Here is a 20,743-nt window from a genome sequence, read left to right as displayed (position 1 = left end):
GGAAATGTAGCAAAACAATCTTTGACTTATTTCTCTACTTCACAGTATGAGCCACATGCTTTGAAAGTGATACATATTTTTTTAAAAACTCTTTCAAAGAGGCACTGCAAAGATTTACATTTCTTTAAAGAAAAACACTCCAGGCCCCCTTTTTTTTTTCCAGTGTGAATGTTGCACTAATTTGCTTAGTTGTGTACATGAAGGTTCTCCTCCCCACCCCAACTTTCTCTCTTTAAGTTAATTCTATAGGGAATCACTAAAACCCTATAATTCTTTCCCTTCAATGCTCCTAATGATCAGGGCTTTATTTCCCTTTAATAATGGTTTAAAATTTTGGCACTTGCTGCACATTCGAAGCAGCTTCCCTTGTTGTACAACTTGAGAAATTATGTATTTATTCAGGGTTGATTGCTTCCACTCCGCAAGCATTTGAAATAGATAAAAGAAAATGTTTCAGAACTGACTAAATTGGGTAAATTACTCATTTGAACATGAAATGCATTGCTATGGTTAGGAGGAAAAGGGGGGAAAAGAGATGCTTACTGCATGGATGAGCAAGGACTCTGACTTCATCCACAGCTATGTACCCAGGGTGTCCCTTCAAGGAAACCGATTCAAATATGACCTGAAATGTATAGGGGACAACATGCTAATAAGTAAACAATTGAAAATTATAGAGAAACCATCTCTCTAACATAGCTTATGTACAAAGCACTCAAACGTCAGATTCTGTAATAGATGCTTTACAGGTAGTCCTCATTTGGCGACCACAATTGGGACCAGTAACTCAGTTGTTAAGCGAAGCAGTCGCTAAATGAAACCGCGACTGTGCTTATGATTGTACTTCAGCTTTCCTTTGCTTTACAAGCCTGCAAAGGTTCTAACTGTGAGGATTGATCACAAAGTTACTTTTTTATCACCATTGTAACTGTTAACGGTCACTAAACAAGGCAATTGCTAAACAAGGACTACCTGTATTTCACAGAGCAGCCCACTCAGCCCCCAAATTGCTCATCTAGCTATATATAATCCCTTCCAAAGTGCCTCTGCTAAAAAGAGTGCAAACATGCATGTATGTATGTACAACACTGTGCATTAAAAAAGTTGGTATTAACAATAATTATAAGCATGTAGCCAGCTTTATTTTAATTAAGCCCCAGAACTATGATGGCAGAAAGCAATTATAAGAAAAAATCAGAACTGGAAATATGAGATACCCATTATGCTTTTTCTTCTTTTTCCTGGCATGTAATGCAACCTACTTAGTAACCTCCTGACATAATCATATTATTTTCTGCATCCCAAACCATTACCAACTACTGGAAAATTGATTAAGGAAGACAATTAGGATATCAGGTATGATGCACTAATCATAACAGAGCATTTAGGGAAAAGTCCACAATAGACATTCAAGGTTATTGGCATAGGTTTCAATGGGCCCATGTTCCCTCATCCCTGTCCCACATAGTTTAACAACAACCAGTGGTTCATCTGTGGTTTAGCATGACACACAAACATAGAATGGCTATTATTTTGGAAACCGTAATCAACCCTTAGTAATAATTAGAAGTGGTGCCTTTGGCATCCAAATAACCTGCTTAACTAGAGAAGAACCATCAAACATTTTAAGGACCTCATGAGACAATAGTAAGGTACTGTTGTACCTTTGCATTAACCAGTTCAGATAAATGTGAAGAGAGCTTCAAACAGGCCATGCATGCTGACCGACCTCTTTCTCTCTTCAGTTTCCATGCATTCATTCAGAAATCTGGAGGGGCACAGTGCTCAAGCTGGTTTAACCTCAAGTAATGTTTCCCACAGGCTTTACTTATTTTGGGAGTTATTCATGCAAGGAGGTATACTGAATACACGCCTTTCTTTCAACTTCCAGCTAAGTGCATGGAGGTTGGAAAGAGGGCAGTATTGAGCTGTGCTGTGACTCTGTTTTTTCAAAGAACTTGTGTCCTATACATATTTGATTGTTCTCAAGCTTCTGTTCCTGGATCCAGTTGGGTGCTGAAAACTTTTCTTTGAAATTAAGAAATATATATATTTATTTTTTGCTATTCATTGAGACTGATTTTTTTGTTTACTCTGAAATTGCCAATTTTTAAACTTATTGTTTAGAACAAGTCACACAAACAAACAAACCCTCTTCTGCAGTGTTAAACCTCTGATGTTAAAAAAAAAATCACATTCATATAAGGTTTCAATAATCAAGAGAAGTTAACTGTTGCTGTAACTAGATTCCATTGGCACAGTAAATGACATTTGCAACAGAGGCACTTTAGATGAAAATCAAAGAATTATGTTTTTTATCCCAGGGAGCTGACAGAATGAATTCAAGACAGCTGCTACAAATATACCTTTGGATATGGGAATGCAGGCGCTGAATGGCAAGAATGACCGCTGTAAATAAGTGGGTGAGGCAGTAACTTCAGAAGACTTGAGGATGTTACTAACAATTTTTTTTCTAAAGTAAAGCCACAGGCTGCAGAAAATGCCAGGCTAGGCTAAAATGGATCAAGTAATTTGTTGTGTGAACCCAACTATTGTCTTAGCATACAGTAAGAATCAGGCCAGCATGTTAATTCTTAACACTTCCTTATCCGAGCTGCTTTGTATTGGTCTCTTTGACATCAGTTACTACTATACGAGTTGAGGAAATTCATACAGGTAGTCCTTGACTTACAACCGTTCATTTAGCAACTGTTCGAAATTATGAAGGCACTGAAAAAAGTGACTTACGACCAGTCCTCATGACCATCACAGCATCTCTGCGGTCATGTGATCAAAATTTAGGTGCTTGGCAACTGGCTTGCACTTTCAATGGTTGCAGTGTTCTGGGGTCACATGATCATCATCTGCAACCTTCCCAGACAGCTTCTGAGAAGCAAAATCAATAGGGGAAGCCAGATTTGCTTAACAACCGCAGCAAAAAAGCTTGTAAAATCAGGCATGACTCACTTAACAAACACTTCACTTAGGAATGGAAGTTCCAGTCCCAATTGTGGTCGCAAGTTGAGGACTACCTGTAATGTGAAGTTCTATGACTATATTGTGAGTGTCATCAGTTATTAAAGGTGTGCAAATTAATTCAATCCCAGATCTAATACAGTCTAAGATCCAGTTCAAACTGTTGATTTGAAGGGTTGAATAAAATAGTTATTCAGATTACTGATTCAATTCAATAAAAAGTGCATATACATTTGTATTGCTGAATCAGTTCAAAAGCATTGAATTAGATTTGATGCAACACATCAGTTCAGGAAATTGATCCAAAGGGATGGTTCCATTGAATAGTTTTCAAACTGAAACTTCATAATTGTTGGGAGTTGAGTGGCATATAAATTTAATCAACAATTTAATAATAATAATAATAATAAAAATAACAACAAGTATGATTATGGTTATTAGGGTCCATTACAAATTATAGAAGAGAGGGTAGAAACCAGTTAAGGGAGGTGGTGGCAGTATTCTCTGGTCCTCCATAATATATTTCTTTATATTCAAATAATGAAAAAATTGAAATACAAATGAAATGAAGGAGTACTAGATGGAATATTTTAGAGATCTGTATAGAAATAATAGCGACATGCTGAAGAGTGAAGTTGAAATTATCAGAGTAAAAGTTTTAATTGTATATTTGTTGATTTAGGGAGAGCATGTAATAAAGTGACTAGGCTTGGATTAAGAAAAGTTTTTAATTAATATGGAGTTATGGTTAGTTGCTGAATGTATCAGAATAATATAAGATGGAATGGAATGCTTACTGAAATATTCAACATTGAGCAAGGAGCAAGACAAGGCTAAATCATGTCTCCTTGATTATTTAATAACATTTAGAGATAATTGTATAAGGCATGCTGCTGTTTGTCTGACTTGGTAGAATCTTTACGAAAGATGAGTAATGGAGAGAGAAATATTAAGATGTGCAAATACTGGTAAAAAGATAGGAGGTGATATGAGGCGTGAATGTGTGTTGAAAAAAGCAAAAATGACTGTACCCACCTACAGTATATGGAAGTGAGAATTGTGTATATCAGAAGGAACTTGTATGCCGTGGGAATGGGGTACTTCTGTGTGGGTGATAAAACAAGAAAATATATGATTCAGAATGTATGGATGCTGAATGAATTACTCTTATGAAAGAGAGATGTTCAGATAGTTTGATCATATGCAAGTGGATTGAACTGCAAAGCAAATATATACAGTATGTTATAGAATGAGTTAATAAATGATAAATGGTTAAAAGGAATGAACCACAGAAGAAACCTGTAAAGTACACATGTGTAAGATCATATCAAGATTTTCCAAGCCAAGTTATGAAGGGATATAGAATCCTTGAAAACCTTTTTCTGATAAGATTCTTGAACTCCCTGTGGTTATGAAACGGTCATAGGAAACAACATCTTGATGTGATGGTTAATTATCAGAGTTTGATGAATGATAATGACAAAATATGTGAGGCTTAGGTAACCCAGCAATTAAGATGAGGTAATCCAGCATTGCTTGTAAAAAGAGCTGGAGGGAAGAGAAATCTGAAGCGCCATCTTCTATTCCATCAAGATTCATCTTGAAAAGCACTCCAAGGGGATTTCCCATGCCATTTTGTTGCCTGGCTACAAGAAGCATCTTTGGTACGTAAGATCTAAATGATGTGAGATGCTTATGTTGCTAGAATAAAGCTTTTAAAATCTACCAGTAGTCCCCTGGAATTGTTGGATGTTGTTGTTGGATGGTCCTAATTCTATAACAGAGGGCAAGCCTCTTTCTGACATATGAAGGAAGACTGAATAGTTTGAGAAGAAGGGAAACATCAAGAAAGATATGGTTGGACAGAGATACTGAGATCCACAAAAAGAGAGAAGTGAAAAGTTTAAAACACATATGAAGCAATGTACAGACATGGTGGATCTTCATATGAGTTTTAAACTTCTTGGTTCTCTCTTTTTGTGGATCTCAGCATTTCTGTCCAGCCATGACTTTCTTGATGTTTCATGTGTGTGTGTGTGTGTGTTCAATCATGTCTGATTCTTGAAGACTGCCTGGACAAGTCCCTGAAGTTTTCTTGGCAAGGTTTTTCAGAAGTGGTTTGAGAGAAAGTGACTGGCCCAAGGTCACCCAGCTGGCTTTGTGCCCAAGGTGGGACTAGAACTCATGGTCTCCAGGTTTCTAGCCTGATGCCTTAACTACTACACCAAACTGGCTTTTTATGTATTTATATTTGCATGTGAAGAAGAATTGATGCATTTGAATTGTGGTGCTGGCGTAGATTGTTACGTTTACCATGGACAGCCAGAGTAACCAACAGAGAAGTGCTGGACTGTATAAAACCAGATACATCATTGGAAGCCAAAATTGTAAGACTACGGCTGACTTCCTTTGGCCATGTCATACGTGCAAGCTCACTAGAGAAGTCAGTGATGCTAGGAATTGTTAGTGGAACAAGAAGAAGAGGCAGGCCAAGAATACGCTGGCTTGATACCATCAAAACAGATACCAAGATGAACATCCAGCAATTAAAAGAAGCTGTGCTTGATAGGGCTGCATGGAGAGCTTTTGTCCATAAAGTCACCAAGAGCTGGACATGACTGAATGGTTAAAATGAATGAATGAATGAATGAATGAATGAATATATGCATGCATTCAGTTGTTCCAAATGGTTTATTTAAAAGACAGTATTAGCCATTTTGATTTTGGCATCTCCCAAACAATTGGCTAAATGGCTCAGTCATGACACAATTACCTAATTTGGGGTCAATGCTCAGATTCAGAAAGAAAGAAAAAATCCTAAAGCTCTTTGGGGAATTTTGTTTTAAATCAGGTGCCTCATTCTTTTAAGGGTAATCTTTCAAAAGTCATTCCAATAGTAGGCACAGCCAAAACATGGGGTAGCATCCCATTCTCCCTTTCTCTCCCTACCTCTTTCTACCCCTCCATTTCCCTCTGTGCCACTCTTCATTCTCATTCAGTCATCTGACCGTGCTTACCCATGAAAAAGAATGAATTGTTCAAGGTAAATGATTTTCAAGAAGTATGCTGGATGTAAGAGAAGAATTATCTATTGTAAGTGATTGAATATGCTCAGCTATCCAAGGTTACAAGAACTCAGCACAACCAGTCAGATCTACCACTTACCATATTGGACAGATTAAAAAAAAATCCCCATTGCAATTTAATGTAGTGTGTACAGTGTCTGGGATTTGGGATATTCTATATTGCAAGGAAAACCGGACTGTACAAATCAATAGATTTTAGCTCTCATGATGTTAGGACACATTCATATATTTGATTTGTGAATTGTGGTAGTTTTAGTTGATTTTTCTCTTATTATTCTTACTATTCTTTTCCTCCTCCCCCAAGGCCCTCAAGGCTGGTGATGCAGAAATATCACCAAAGAAGATTGGGCTAAAATATTTCTTTATTTGTTTAGTGTTGGAGGATGAGGTTTATTTAACAGAAAATATTTTACTCCTTCTTCATCCCCAATTGCAAAATAAAAAAATTAAAAACCAAGCTGTAGAAAATGAGCAATTTGCTAGTCTCATGAGCTCAAGGGACTTCGAAAAGCTATAGTGGCCCAAAGGCTTTAGGATGCCCACCACAATAGTAAAAAAAGAGAAATATCAAATGTACCTGGTAAAAGTGTGGCCAGAAAGTACTGATAGCAAGCTCTGCTTTCACCCAACCTTCTGTAACAAGCCCAGAGACATTCCAGATAGGGTTGCCTTGAGGTCCACCATTCACTTTCACATAAACATTCAAGGATCCAGGGCTGGATCGGTCTCGGCTGGACAGGTAGTAATGGAAATCAATGCAGTGGGTGTCATTTTCCTTCAGTGTTGGTAAAAGCAAGTGGGCTTTTTGGCCAGATGCCCTCCCAGAACTATTCACCATCATGAAGGAGCCTGAAGAGAAGAGAAGAGAAGAGAGAAGATCAGTGGTTTCTTTCCCTCATATTACAACTAAATTAAATCAATTAAAGAGTCAATAATTCTAAATAATCCAGCCAACAGTCAGAAACCAAAACAGGTGTTCATTTCAAGAAACTCAAATCTATTATTTTTTATCAGCACTTTTCTGTGAAAAAGAAAGACATAAAAATTTCAAGAATGACAAATGCATTTGTATCCACTGCCTGCACCATCAGTTAAAGAGGGCCATTTATTATTATTTTCAGATTTTCCACCTTGGATTTCAAACTGGCTGACAGCAAAATATTGACTTCAGACATGAAGAGCATATAATATTCCTTTTTCACTCTACTGAAGTTAAGCTACCAGACTCTTGATTGCATACACAATCACTATTAAGCTGTCTGCTTTCGTAACATGTCTAAATTTACAGATTACAATAGTTCAAGAGTCCTACAATTTGGGGGGTCAAAATTTTGGAAGAACCACTGAACTGTGTTAGGCAGAGATTTCAAAATAACTGCCTTAATGGCATGGCCGTTCACACAGCATTCATCTATAAGACAGAAAACTGGTAATAAAGAAGAATCATACTTACTAAAGAGCCTAACTACAAGGTGATCACTAAAGTCCAAAATTTATAACCACTCTTTGGAATCTTCATTTTTCTGCTTCAACAGCTTTTGAGAGAGAAACTGATACGACTCGGAGGCTGACTCAGAGTGGGTCAGCTCCAAAAGCCAGTTCACACATTTATTCCAGCAAAGAATAACTAAATGCATAGGCAAATCACCTCTGTACCATTAGCAAGAAAAGTGCATGGATGTATTCATGTAGTTAGTAGAACTGAGATAAACTCAAGAAAAATTGTTATCTTTTAAAACTGACAATACATTCAAAAGGTTTCTCACAGAAACACACAAATACAACACCTGGTCATAGAAAAAGCATAACAAAGAACAAAACAAAAATCCAGATATGCATACAATCTACACACACATTGCACATTTGCACATACTCTAAGCAAAGAATAAACTATACCAAAATAAACAAATGCCCACACCCACATACATATTTACCCACCATTTGTTCAACTTCAGAACACCTAATCTGTATTACATCATAACCCATTTTACAAGTTTGAGCCATGATTTGTAAGGTCAATTTATTCTGATCACATGTCTACTTCACATATGGAGTTAATCTATGCCAGTGATATAAACTGTCATCTGGCAACATTACTATGCTGATAGCACACTAATATGAGCAGGGTTTGTATTGCCAAAGCAATGGCTGGGTGATGCTATAAATCACTTGCATGGAAGGCATCGTGGACTTTTTGTGCTATTTGCTTTAGCTACTGACTGGATAGTTCAATAAATAACCAGCTAACCCTGAGATTAGCAATCTAAGCAATTGCCCGGATCTTCACTGCTAAATTATCCTTGGGGAAGGAAAAAAAAAAAGAGTTCCACAGTTTGATAGTAGAAGTTCTTCCTAAGACTCAATAAATCCAGAGACTCCAAACTATTCAGTGTTAAATCAGGTAGCATACTTTATTTGATTTATATGGCTGCCCATCTTGTAAAATACAACTCTGGGTGGCCAGGCACCTGGCTCACCAGTGTCAGACAATCAATCAATCAATCCAATGGATTCCTAGGTCCCACCAGATGGCAACACTCAAGGGATGGAACCTGGAATGTGCCCACCCTACCTAGCCTAGTGGGGCAGGCAGATATCCTTAAGGAGAGGCAGTCCCACAAATAACCTGGGCCTGCGCCATGTAGGGCTTTAAAGATAATAACCAGCACTTTGAAGTGCTTCCAAAAATAAACTGGGAGCCAGTGCAGCTCATGGGCTAATGGTGTAGCATGGGCAAACCAAAGGGTACCCAGCTCTGTGCAGGCTGCCATATTCTGGACCAGTTGTAACTTCTGGGTGGTCTTCAAGGGCAGCCCCATTGCAATAGTGCAACTGGAAAGTGATGAAAGCATGAGTGACCATGAGCAAGGCCTCCAGTTCCAGGAATGGGTACAACTGGTGCACAAGATGTATCTGTGCAAAGGTCCCCCTAGCCACAGCTGCCACCTGCTCCTTGAATAGGAGCCATGAGTTCAAGAGGACCCCCGAGTTACATACTAACTCTGTCTAGGGATGTATTACTTCTCCAAGAGTTAAAGATAACATTGAAGGACCCAAAGCCATTCCATTTTGCTAGGGTTGAGTCAGAGCTGATTCCTCCCCGTGCAGACCCTCAGTCTCCAGGCACTGGGTTAGCATTGAAATGGTGTCACCTGCCCAGCCAGGGGTGGAACTGTATATCAGCATACTGATGATACAACACCCCATGCCATTGAATGACCTCAGCTGGTAGATGCCAAAGTGGGGCAGTGAGATACCCAAGCCCCGAGGCAGTCCCCATTGCAGCCTAGACCTCTTCCTGACACAATCAGGTCTAAAAAGGGCCTCTTGAGAAGGGGGAGTACCACCACTTTGTTCAAGGCAGGTGAAACCAACTGCTCCCAGAAAAAGGCATTAATACCCTCCCCTTGGACCTGAAAACATGACACCTCCTGGGAGGCCTTAACTAGGCAAGAGAGGCACAGGTCCAGAACACATGAGAACACCCTGTCTACTTCCTCAGTTTGACCAATTCAAACTCCTCCAGCAAGTAGACCAGCTCTTTATAATTCCTGTTGAGTGTCATATCATATGCTATTGATGTGCCAGGATGAAGCAAGCATTGGGTGGGGCTGCAGGCTAAACTTGCTGGGATACTGATTCTATTTTCTTTCCTTTTTATCACACTTTTTTCTGTTTCATTTTCTGACTCCCATTTTTCTTTTCTCATACTCCCCATCCTGGGAGCTATAGAGGAAGGAACAGATCATGCCTGACCAGGATCTGAATTTACCACTTATAAAGAGCTTTTGAAATTAGATCAAGGGTCACATGAAGTTCATTAAAGTACCCAGGGTTCACAAGCAGCTTAATCCCCAATTACAGAGAATTCAGACATATATTACATATCTTGAGTAATACAACTGTTTTTTGTCTATTCAGAAAGCACTTTTCTGAAGGAGAAAGGTCTAAAGGAACATTTGACCTAGGGGCAATAAAAACAATAGATGCATGAATTTAGAGAAGTACCATTGGGGCCAGAGAGAAAATTAGACCCATTGGCATTCCTGCAAAAAATATTCATACATATTTTCCCCAGTGGGATGGGGCTGTAATACCATTATGCCACACAATATGTATCTAAATAATAATAAAATTAAACCACTGGAACCCATAGCAGCTTATCCAGCTTATCAGCAGAGAATCCTTTCTAGCTGTCCATTGCCCTTTGCTACCAACATTATAAATGGTGTACACATTAAAAATAATGAGAATTAGTTTTATTCTCTTTAAATAATCTGCTTTAGGGATGTGTGCAAACATGCCTTCAGGAAAACAAGCAACAAGTAATCACAGATTGTGGGGAAGGGAACGAGAGAAGGAGAAAAAGGAAATATCCATTTTAGCAGTCGCGCATAGTAATTTTTAATCAAATGCAACCCCTCTTGACATTCTCCATTCTGAGGCTGCTGCCAAGTCATTTTACAAATATATTTCTCTGCTGGCCTTCTTGCAATTCACAGAAGATTGGGTTTGGAAAGCCTTGCCTTATTTTTAACTTGTTGGTTTTTCCCTTTTTTCAATTTATGTGCTGTGTTATTGTAGTGCAACAGACATCCATGCAAGCCAGATAAACATTCTGATCAATTCTGCCCAGTGTGCACCCATATGCATTATATTTAGAGGGGGAGACTTTGGCAGCATTTTCCTAAATAACTTTCCTGCTACTGAACAGTCTTATACTACATATTTAAGTATTTGTATTTGGCATATCTAATTGGTAACACAAACAGCCAGTTTAGACTAATGGTTAAGGCTCCAGGCTAGAAACTAGGAGACTGAGTTCCAGACCCACCTTAGGCACACATGGGAAAAATGCTAGGAAGAAATATATATACATACATACATACATATACATACATACACACACAGACATACACATACATACATACATACACATACAGTGCGTTCGAAAAGTATTCAGACCCCCTTTACTTTTTTCAATTTTGTTATGTTGCAGCCTGATACTACAATTGTTCAAATTCATTTTTTCCTCATTAATCTACACTCAATACCCCATAATGACAAAGTGAAAACAGAATTTTAGAAATGTCTGTAAATTTGTTAAAAAGGAAAAACTGAAAGATCACATGTACATAAGTATTCAGACCCTTTACTCAGTACTTTGTTGAAGCACCTTTGGCAGCAATTAGAGCCTCGAATCTTTTTTGGTATGACGCAACAAGCTTTGCACACCTGGATTGGGGGATTTTCTGCCATTCTTTGCAAATCCTCTCAAGCTCAATCAGGTTGGATGGGGACTGTTGGTGGACAGCCATTTTCAGGTCTCTCCAGAGATGTTCAATAGGGTTCAAGTCAGGGCTCTGACTGGGCCACTCTAGGACATTCACAGAGTTGTCCTTAAGCCATTCCTGTGTTGTCTTGGCTGTGCGCTCAGGATTGTTGTCATGTTGGAAGGTGAACCTTCGGCCCAGTCTGAGGTCCTGAGCACTGTGGAACAGGTTTTCATTGAGGATATATCTGTACTTTGCTCCATTCAGCTTTCCCTCAACCCTGACCAGTCTCCCAGCCTCTGCTGCTGAAAAACACCCCCACAGCATAATGCTGCCACCACCATGCTTCACTGTTGGGATGGTACTGGGTAGGTGATGAGCAGTGCTTGGTGTCCTCCAGACATAACGTTTAGAATTGAGGCCAAACAGTTGAATCGTTTCATCAGATGAGAGAATCTTATTCCTCACAGTCTTCAGGTGCTTTTTTGCAAACTCCAAGTGGGCCTTCATGTGTTTTGCACTGAGGAGGGGCTTCGGTCTAGCCACTCTGCCATAAAGCCCAGATCAGTGGAGGGCTGCAGTGATAATTGTCCTTCTGGAACTTTGTCCCATCTCCACACAGGATCTCTGGAGCTCAGTCAGAGTGACCATTGGGTTCTTGGTCACCTCTCTTATTAAGGCTCTTCTCCGCCGATTGCTCAGTTTGGCCAGGTGACCAGCTCTTGGAAGAGTCCTGGTTGTGCCAAACTTCTTCCATTTGAGAATTATGGAGGCCACTGTGCTCTTGGGAACCTTCAGTGCAGCAGAAATTTTTTTGTAGCCTTCTCCAGATCTGTGCCTTGCAATAATCCTGTCTCTGAGCTCTGCAGGCAGTTCCTCTGACCTCATAGCTTTTGCTCTGATACAGTATACATTGTCAGCTGTGAGGCCTTCTATAGAGAGGTGTGTGCCTTTCCAAATCATGTCCAATCAATTTAATTTACCACAGGTGGACTCCATTTAAGTTGTAGAAACAGCTCAGCAACTATCAAGAGAAATGGGAGGCACCTGAGCTAAATTTCAAGTGTTGTTGCAAAGGGTCTGAATGCTTACGTACATGTGATATTTCAGTTTTTCCTTTTTAATAAATTTACAGACATTTCGAAAATTCTGTTTTCAGTTTGTCATTATGGGGTACTGAGTGTAGATTAATGAGAAAAAAATGAATTTGAACGATTGTAGGCTATAACATAACAAAAGTGAAAAAAGTGAAGGGGGTCTGAATACTTTCTGAATGCACTGTATATATCTAATTGGTAATGCACATACATACAGTACACACACACACATACATATATACACGCATGTACCTTATACCGTACACACACAGAGAGAAGTCTGTGTGTGTTTGTGTGTGTGTATTACCAATTAGATATGTCAAACACAGACACCCTGGATTAGAAAACCAAAACCAGAGACAGTTTTGAGACTTGTAGATGGATAGGAAAATAATGTTTCTTGAGATAACAGCATGGAAGAAAGGTACTAAAAATATTGATAGTAGAGACCAGTAGGCAAATTCAGCCACCAATTAAGCTAAATGAAAATAATTGGCCTTGGAGGACCATCTTTTTCTTAAGGGAAAGTCAGTAGTGGCAGATCTAGGGCAATCTGACTCATTTATGAGCATTCCTGTACTTTATTTCTATGACAAATCAAATTGTTGTTTTATCTAATTGAGAAAAAGAATGAAAGAATAGCTATCGAATGATTTCTCCTCAATATTTCCAGTGCTAGTAATTTTATAAAACACTGGCAAGCTTATGATAAGTCAATTTTATTTTATCATTATTCCCTCTAAATTAAGCATTCATCCATCCATACTGCCATTTGCTATTTTCATTTGAAAACAGACCACAGGCAATATACTCTTAGAGGAAAAAAAATATTTTGCATGCTGTGAAATGCTGAGGGTTTTGTACAGGAGACTGGAATGCTAAGGTGGGCAGTCAAATGACACCTGGAATTACAGGTAAGCATGGCCTGGGAGAACAAAACAAAGCAGGACATAGGTTGATAGAATTTTGCCAAGGCAACTCACTCTGCATGACAAACACTCTCTTCCAACAACCTAAGAGATGGCTTTATACATGGACTTCACCAGATGGACAACACCAAAATCAGATTGACTACATCCTTTGCGCCAAAGGTGGCGGACATCTATACAGTCGGTAAAAACAAGACCTGGAGCTGACTGTAGTTCTGATCACAAACTTCTTATTCCACAATTTAGGATCAGACTAAAGAGATTAGGGAAGACGCACAGATAAACTAGATATGAGCTCACTAATATTCCTAAGGAATATGCAGTGGAGGTGAAGAATCGATTTAAGGGACTGGACTTAGTAGATAGGGTCCTGGAAGAACTATGGGCAGAAGTTTGTAACATTGTTCAGGAGGCGGCAACAAAATACATCCCAAAGAAAGAGAAAACCAAGAAGGCAAAATGGCTGTCTGCTGAGACACTAGAAGTAGCCCAAGAAAGAAGGAAAGCAAAAGGCAACAGTGATAGGGGGAGATATGCCCAATTAAATGCAAAATTCCAGAGGTTAGCCAGAAGAGATAAGGAATTATTTTTAAACAAGCAATGCATGGAAGTGGAAGAAGACAACAGAATAGGAAGGACAAGAGACCTCTTCCAGAAAATTAGAAACATCGCAGGTAAATTCCAGGCAAAAAAGGGTATGATCAAAAACGAAGATGGCAAGGGCCTAACAGAACAAGAAGAGATCAAGAAAAGGTGGCAAGAATATACAGAAGACCTGTATAGGAAGGATAACAATATCAGGGATAGCTTTGATGGTGTGGTCAGTGAGCTAGAGCCAGACATCCTGAAGAGTGAGGTTGAATGGGCCTTAAGAAGCATTGCTAATAACAAGGCAGCAGGAGACAATGACATCCCAGCTGAACTGTTGAAAATCTTGCGAGATGATGCTGTCAAGGTAATGCATGCTATATGACAGCAAATTTGGAAAACACAAGAATGGCCATCAGATTGGAAAAAATCAACTTATATCCCCATACCAAAAAAGGGAAACACTAAAGAATGTTCAAACTATCGAACAGTGGCACTCATTTCACATGCCAGTAAGGTAATGCTCAAGATCCTGCAAGGTAGACTTCAGCAATTCATGGAGCGAGAATTGCCAGATGTACAAGCTGGGTTTAGAAAAGGCAGAGGAACTAGGGACCAAATTGCCAATATCTGCTGGATAATGGGAAAAGCCAGGGAGTTTCAGAAAAACATCTATTTCTGTTTTATTGACTATTCTAAAGCCTTTGACTGTGTGGACCATAACAAATTGTGGCAAGTTCTTAGTGGTATGGGGATACCAAGTCATCTTGTATGCCTCCTGAAGAATCTGTATAACGACCAAGTAGCAACAGTAAGAACAGATCACGGAACAACGGACTGGTTTAAGATTGGGAAAGGAGTACAGCAGGGCTGTATCCTCTCACCCTGCCTATTCAACTTGTACGCAGAACACATCATGCGACATGCTGGGCTTGAGGAATCCAAGGCTGGAGTTAGTCGCTGGAAGAAACATTAACAATCTCAGATATGTAGATGATACCACTTTGATGGCTGAAAGCGAAGAGGAACTGAGGAGCCTTATGATGAAGGTGAAAGAAGAAAGTGCAAACGCTGGTTTGCAGCTAAACCTAAAAAAAACCAAGATTATGGCAACCAGCTTGACTGATAACTAGCAAATAGAGGAAGAAAATGTAGAGGCAGTGAAAGACTTTGTATTTCTAGGTGCGAAGATTACTGCAGATGCTGACTGCAGTCAGGAAATCAGAAGACGCTTAATCCTTGGGAGAAGAGCAATGACAAATCTCGATAAAATAGTTAAGAGCAGAGACATCACACTGACAACAAAGGCCCGCATAGTTAAAGCAATGGTGTTCCCCGTAGTAACATATGGCTGCGAGAGCTGGACCATAAGGAAGGCTGAGAGAAGGAAGATCAATGCTTTTGAACTGTGGTGTTGGAGGAAAATTCTGAGAGTGCCTTGGACTGCAAGAAGATCAAACCAGTCCATCCTCCAGGAAATAAAGCCAGACTGCTCACTTGAGGGAACGATAATGAGAACGATAATGAGATAATTTGGCCACATAATGAGAAGACAGGACACCCCGGAGAAGATGCTGATGCTAGGGAGAGTGGAGGGCAAAAGGAAGAGGGGCCAACCAAGGGCAAGGTGGATGGATGATATTCTAGAGGTGACGGACTCGTCCCTGGGGGAGCTGGGGGTGTTGACGACCGACAGGAAGCTCTGGCATGGGCTGGTCCATGAAGTCACGAAGAGTCGGAAGCGACTAAATGAATAAACAACAACAACAATACAGACACTGGGACATATGGTTTTGCAAACAGATTGGGTATCAGGTCAGCTGTATTAAATGAGCTTTGATCAACAGGTTAACATAATTAATATCTTGCTGTTGCTGCCAGTTTCCCAAAGATTAAAAAATGTATGTTATATGCTCAGATCAGTCCAGATTAAATACAGAGAGAGAAGAATTATTTTTAAAAAAGTTGAAAATGATAAGGAGCATAAAATGGTGCTTGCACTGAGCGTACAAATAAAACTGGGGAATTAAACCATGAAGTGCTCTCTAGATACACATAAATTTCATTTCCCCTCCTCTTTGGTGCATAATGATGCCTTGATAAGCCTCCTATTATTGATGCATCTGCAACATATATCCTCTTTTCAGAGCTGAAATCGTACTTGGTAGCAGATGGTGTCTATTGTGTTTACACATCATCACTTTATGATTGCATTTTCTCACATCTACAGTGAAAAAAGAAAGCCATAATTGAGTTTTTAATGGCTTTGCACATTGTTCATTAAGATTACATGACGATGTTTCTACAGATGACAGCTGAAGAAATGAGCCACCAAGAAGAAACCCTTGTGACCAGCTCAGAATGTGCTCAGTTAAGGCTGCCTCAACATCACTTTTCAGATGCTACTCAAGTTTAAAGCTAAATTATTGCAGACACCAGATGAGCAAAGATAAACTCAAGATATGACATGCTAAATAACTCTGGAATTAAATGCATGATCTACATCAGCTTAACATTGTGGATAAATATTAATGGAGATAAATAACCATTGTGCTCTTTTTTTCCTCTTTCAGATGCATATATAAAATCCATGGATCCATGTCAGGAAAACACAGTTACTACCTTCAACTAATATTTTAAAAAGTATTTATTTACATTATATGATTGTTGGCCTTTGTGGAATAGTGCCATTTAAAGAAAGTATAGATTTGTCAACAGCAAGCCTCACAAGACTAATTTTACCACAATTTTTGATCAGGTAACTTTTTTATTAGATTATGAGAAGTTTAAGTGTAGGCTGGATAGCATGACAATTAAGAGGATGCATAGTTGGCTTAAATATTGTACTCAAAAAGTGTTCATCAGTAGTTCTTCTGTGGACAGCCATGGAGATGGCCTTGATGGAATGGTGCCATTTAAAGAAAGTATAGTCAACTGCCAGGACCACAAACTATGGAATGAGCATTAAAGATGCATTTATGTGGCTACATCAACTTGCAAGGCTTAGGAGGCTGGAGTTAACCCAGAGCAACAGCCTATTGTTGCGGAAGGTGTGCACTACAATAAAGCATTGTGTTCAGTTATCTTCTATACTGTGGTATGTCCAGTTCTTGGAAAAGAAAGAATCCTCACAAAGTCCCAGACTGGATATGTTTAGTTGGAGGCCAGTTAGCCATTTTAATTTGGATTCCTGCGCTGAGCAGTGGGTTAGATTCAATGCCCTGAACAATCCCTTCCAACTCTATTATTCTAAATATCTGTATATCAATATAGCAACAAAGCTGAGCAGTTTCTATCAACCAACATTATGTAAGTAAGCACTCAGAGTTGTCCCCCGCCAGATGCTACACTGTACATCAAAACTCATTTAGTACTCCTGGTCTGGAAGAAAGAACAGGAAAAAGAACTCTGTTCACTTGAATATTCCTTGTATGTATTACTTCAGTGTCCCTTGGCAACACTATTCACACCTGACAAGTGTCAGAGCAGTAAGTCCCAAAACAAAAGCACATCCTGTCCCTCACTGTTCTTCTCATCCTGATCCATATCTAAAATGGAGAAATCTTTTAAATTTTTCAGGCCTTTTACTGGGTTTATACAGCACACTGCACCAAAGCAAAAGGTTAATTGACAAATCCCAACCCCAATTGTGTATGACTTATTAACAAAGCCTTGGTTAATAGGCTTCATACCTTAGTTAACAAGCTTTATGTGACCAGAAGTAAATTAGCTACAGTATATTTTACTTTATCATTCACCTTTTCCTTTGATTCTGCAAGTTGTCTAAATTCAGCCATTCTCTCCCCCTCCAGCAACAAAGCCTCAGGATTGTTCAGATTTGGACTGACCACTTGAGAAGAAGCCTTGTTTCAACTCAGGCAGATCCATATTAGTCTGTTTTGTTTCTAGATTTCCCTGAATCCAATGCATGCCCCTAGAATACATTAAAGGAGAATGGGAAATGAAAGCAATAAACAAACATTAGGAAATATGTCCCTTCAACAGTAGTTAATTTGGAGTGATGGCAACGTGAAAAAGCCTACTGTAAAGAGTCTCAATAGTAGGTTCCATTAGGAGATGTCTAGTGGTTGAGTATAAGAGGAGTGAATAGAGGAGAACGGCTTCCTGAGGTCACATGATTAGACATGTATCAATTTGAGATGATGGATATATCATCCAGAAGACCTTGGGGTGAAGGCAGGAAGCAATGTTTCTTACTTAAACTTCACTCCGATTTGTCTTTAGGACAGACACCATTATAGCGAAGGCCAAAGAATAGATTTTATCTAGAAGAAGAAATTGAAAGGAGGAGCAGGCTGCAGCATAATATTCTGCTACAAAGAGAGGAAAAGTCTTCCTATTTACATTGTCCACTCCCCAAACTGCTGAATGCCAAGATCCCACCTCAATATACTGTGGTGGATAGTGGTAAGAACAGGAACATTTCCCACAGCTCTGAAAAAAATTACTCCAAAGTCTGTCTTTACTAAGACTTTTTTTTAATGGGAATGGGAACTGAACTGCAAAAGTAAAATAGTTGTGCAGACTTCAGTGAGATCAAGTTTATTTCCTGGATCTGAGTAAATAAACATAGGATTGTACTGTAAATTATCCAGAAACCTGGCATTTAAGAAAAAAGGAATATTGCAAAATGGGATTTTGAATCTCTACCAAATTTTGGCATTTCACTGAATCCCAAACCCTCTGAGGTAAAAATGGGCCATACAGTACATTTAGTGGCAATACACACACTGGAAATTGCATTAATATAATAACTCAAAGAGGAATTATAAATGTTTACCTATCTGAACACATATATGAAGGTTGGTCAACATGATGTTGGTAATTATGAATGGCAGTTTGAATATATAGCATGATTCTATAGATACTTAAGCCCTTTTGACATCAATAGGCCATAGTCTCATTTAAGTAAAGTTCTTAGCTTTAGAGATTTCAGTCCTATGGGTATTTTAGAGTAAAGATATTTTACTAACATTCAATACTATAGATTGTCTTTATATAATAGAAACACCCAACAATTGTGTGATTAATTCTGTATTGTGTGTGTTATACCTTATGCTAAATACCAAAAGGAACATGAATGAATGAATGAATCAATCAATCAATTAAATAATCAATCAATCAAATTCATTCATTATGTAAATGGACATGCAGACAGTATGGATTTGCAGCACTTTGGATTCAGTTCCAGTGGTGCTAGGGAGAGCCTACAAGTCTTTAAAGAAAGCAGTGCTCTAGAGCACTTTGAGGGGAACTAAATCTGAAGCACTGCACAGCTGAATACAGTATTTCCTGATTATTTCTTTAATAATGCAAGGATAGAAGGATATTAGTAACAAGTTAATAGATTGGCATTTGATGTATCTAAGCAGAGCAACTGATGTGGCTAACAACTCAATAAAAACAGAACAAAACTAACATTAAAAATAGTCTTCGAATTGAGCTCAGTTCCTGCAGTTTTCTTGGCAACAATACAAGAATGGTTTATTGCTGTCCACCCCCCATTTCCTGTCTAGTTCACAGCCTTGGTATTTTCTAGTCTCCCCAAATTGCTGAATGCCAGAATCCCACCTCTATATATTAGATAGTGGTGAGGATATAGAGGATAGTGATAAGAACAGGAACATTTCCCAACTATTCCAGTGTGTATCTTTACTAAGACACTTTTTAATGGGAAGAAGAACCAGTGCTCACCAAATCTAATTCTGCTTAGTAGAGCTCAGCCAAAGTTGGCTACCTACTGCACATAGGTGGGCTAGAAAGTGTATACATAAATACTAATTTCTTACAGAGTATGCCATGAAATTGCTATCAATATTTATTGATTAAAAAAGGTCTAATCCATAAGTCCTGGGAATCAGTTCAGGCAAGGTGCTTTGGATCACACAAAAGCATGAATGCAGCACTTCTCTGTGAGTCTAACGCAGTCATGTGGTGATTCTGGAAAGAGCCATGGCTGTTATCATGAGTTGCAGACAAAGGCTGCATTCATGCTCCCACAAGTATCTGAAGCACCTCTTCCAAACAGAATCCAAAGCACTGCAGAGCCCCAGATAATAGCTATACAATAAATTTGGTGCCAGAAAAGAACAGTTCTATTTAACAACTGGTCCAGCTTTGGAAGTGTACTCCTTCATATTTTCAACCAGGCAGTTTTGTATATCTGTAGGTGCTCAAATTCACTATGATTTTGTCATATAACAAGTTGAATAATTTAAAAGCAAATTAAACAAAATAAGTTACTTAGATAAACTAAAAGAAGCAACTTGCACCTCCAACTATGGAACACAAATACAAAACAAAATCATAGAAGGCCAATGACCAATCAGAAGGTTTATTTCTGGTATGCAGAAAGACTGAGCTGAAACATAACAGGTTTTTAAAACCATGATTTATTGAATGAGATGCAATTGTCTGGGGTCAACCATAAGGATAGGCGATAAGCCATGGTTTATAAGCACAGTGGCTTGACATTACAAACTGCATTAAATCAAAACTAAAATCACAATCTGGCTTACAACAATGTGTGATCCTTGTTACCAGCCAGAGTCATCTGTGCTACTTCAGCCACAAGCTTCATGAGGAAAAATGGGGTGAAAACGTACCAGCTAAAACTAATCCTGCAGACCTCACTGAGGGCAGATACAATAAAGAAAGTGGGCAAAACAAGTAATTGTTCATTTCCTGATGAAATAAAATCGTAAGATCCTACAGATTAGACATTATGGGACCAATGTTGTTATTTCTTGTGTACAAAAACCTTTCCAGAATCT

The 20,743-nt window shown here is 38.9% G+C and overlaps 1 protein-coding gene across 1 annotated transcript in view; it reads right to left on the bottom strand.

The window, feature by feature from the left end:
• PTPRT (protein tyrosine phosphatase receptor type T) overlaps positions 1-20,743 on the bottom strand; it is a 761,196-nt gene that overhangs the window by 445,428 nt on the left and 295,025 nt on the right. Inside the window, exons 3-4 of the mRNA XM_063297181.1 lie at positions 6,640-6,911; positions 544-625 (exon numbers count right to left, since the gene is read on the bottom strand). Coding sequence (XP_063153251.1) covers positions 544-625; positions 6,640-6,911 — 354 coding nt within the window. The remainder of the gene's footprint in view (positions 1-543; positions 626-6,639; positions 6,912-20,743) is intronic.

This window comes from Candoia aspera, chromosome 3, assembly GCF_035149785.1.
Source record: "Candoia aspera isolate rCanAsp1 chromosome 3, rCanAsp1.hap2, whole genome shotgun sequence".
NCBI lineage: Eukaryota > Metazoa > Chordata > Lepidosauria > Squamata > Boidae > Candoia > Candoia aspera.
The sequence above is the reverse complement of the archived record's forward strand: the minus strand, read 5'-3'. Positions and strand labels throughout refer to the sequence as shown.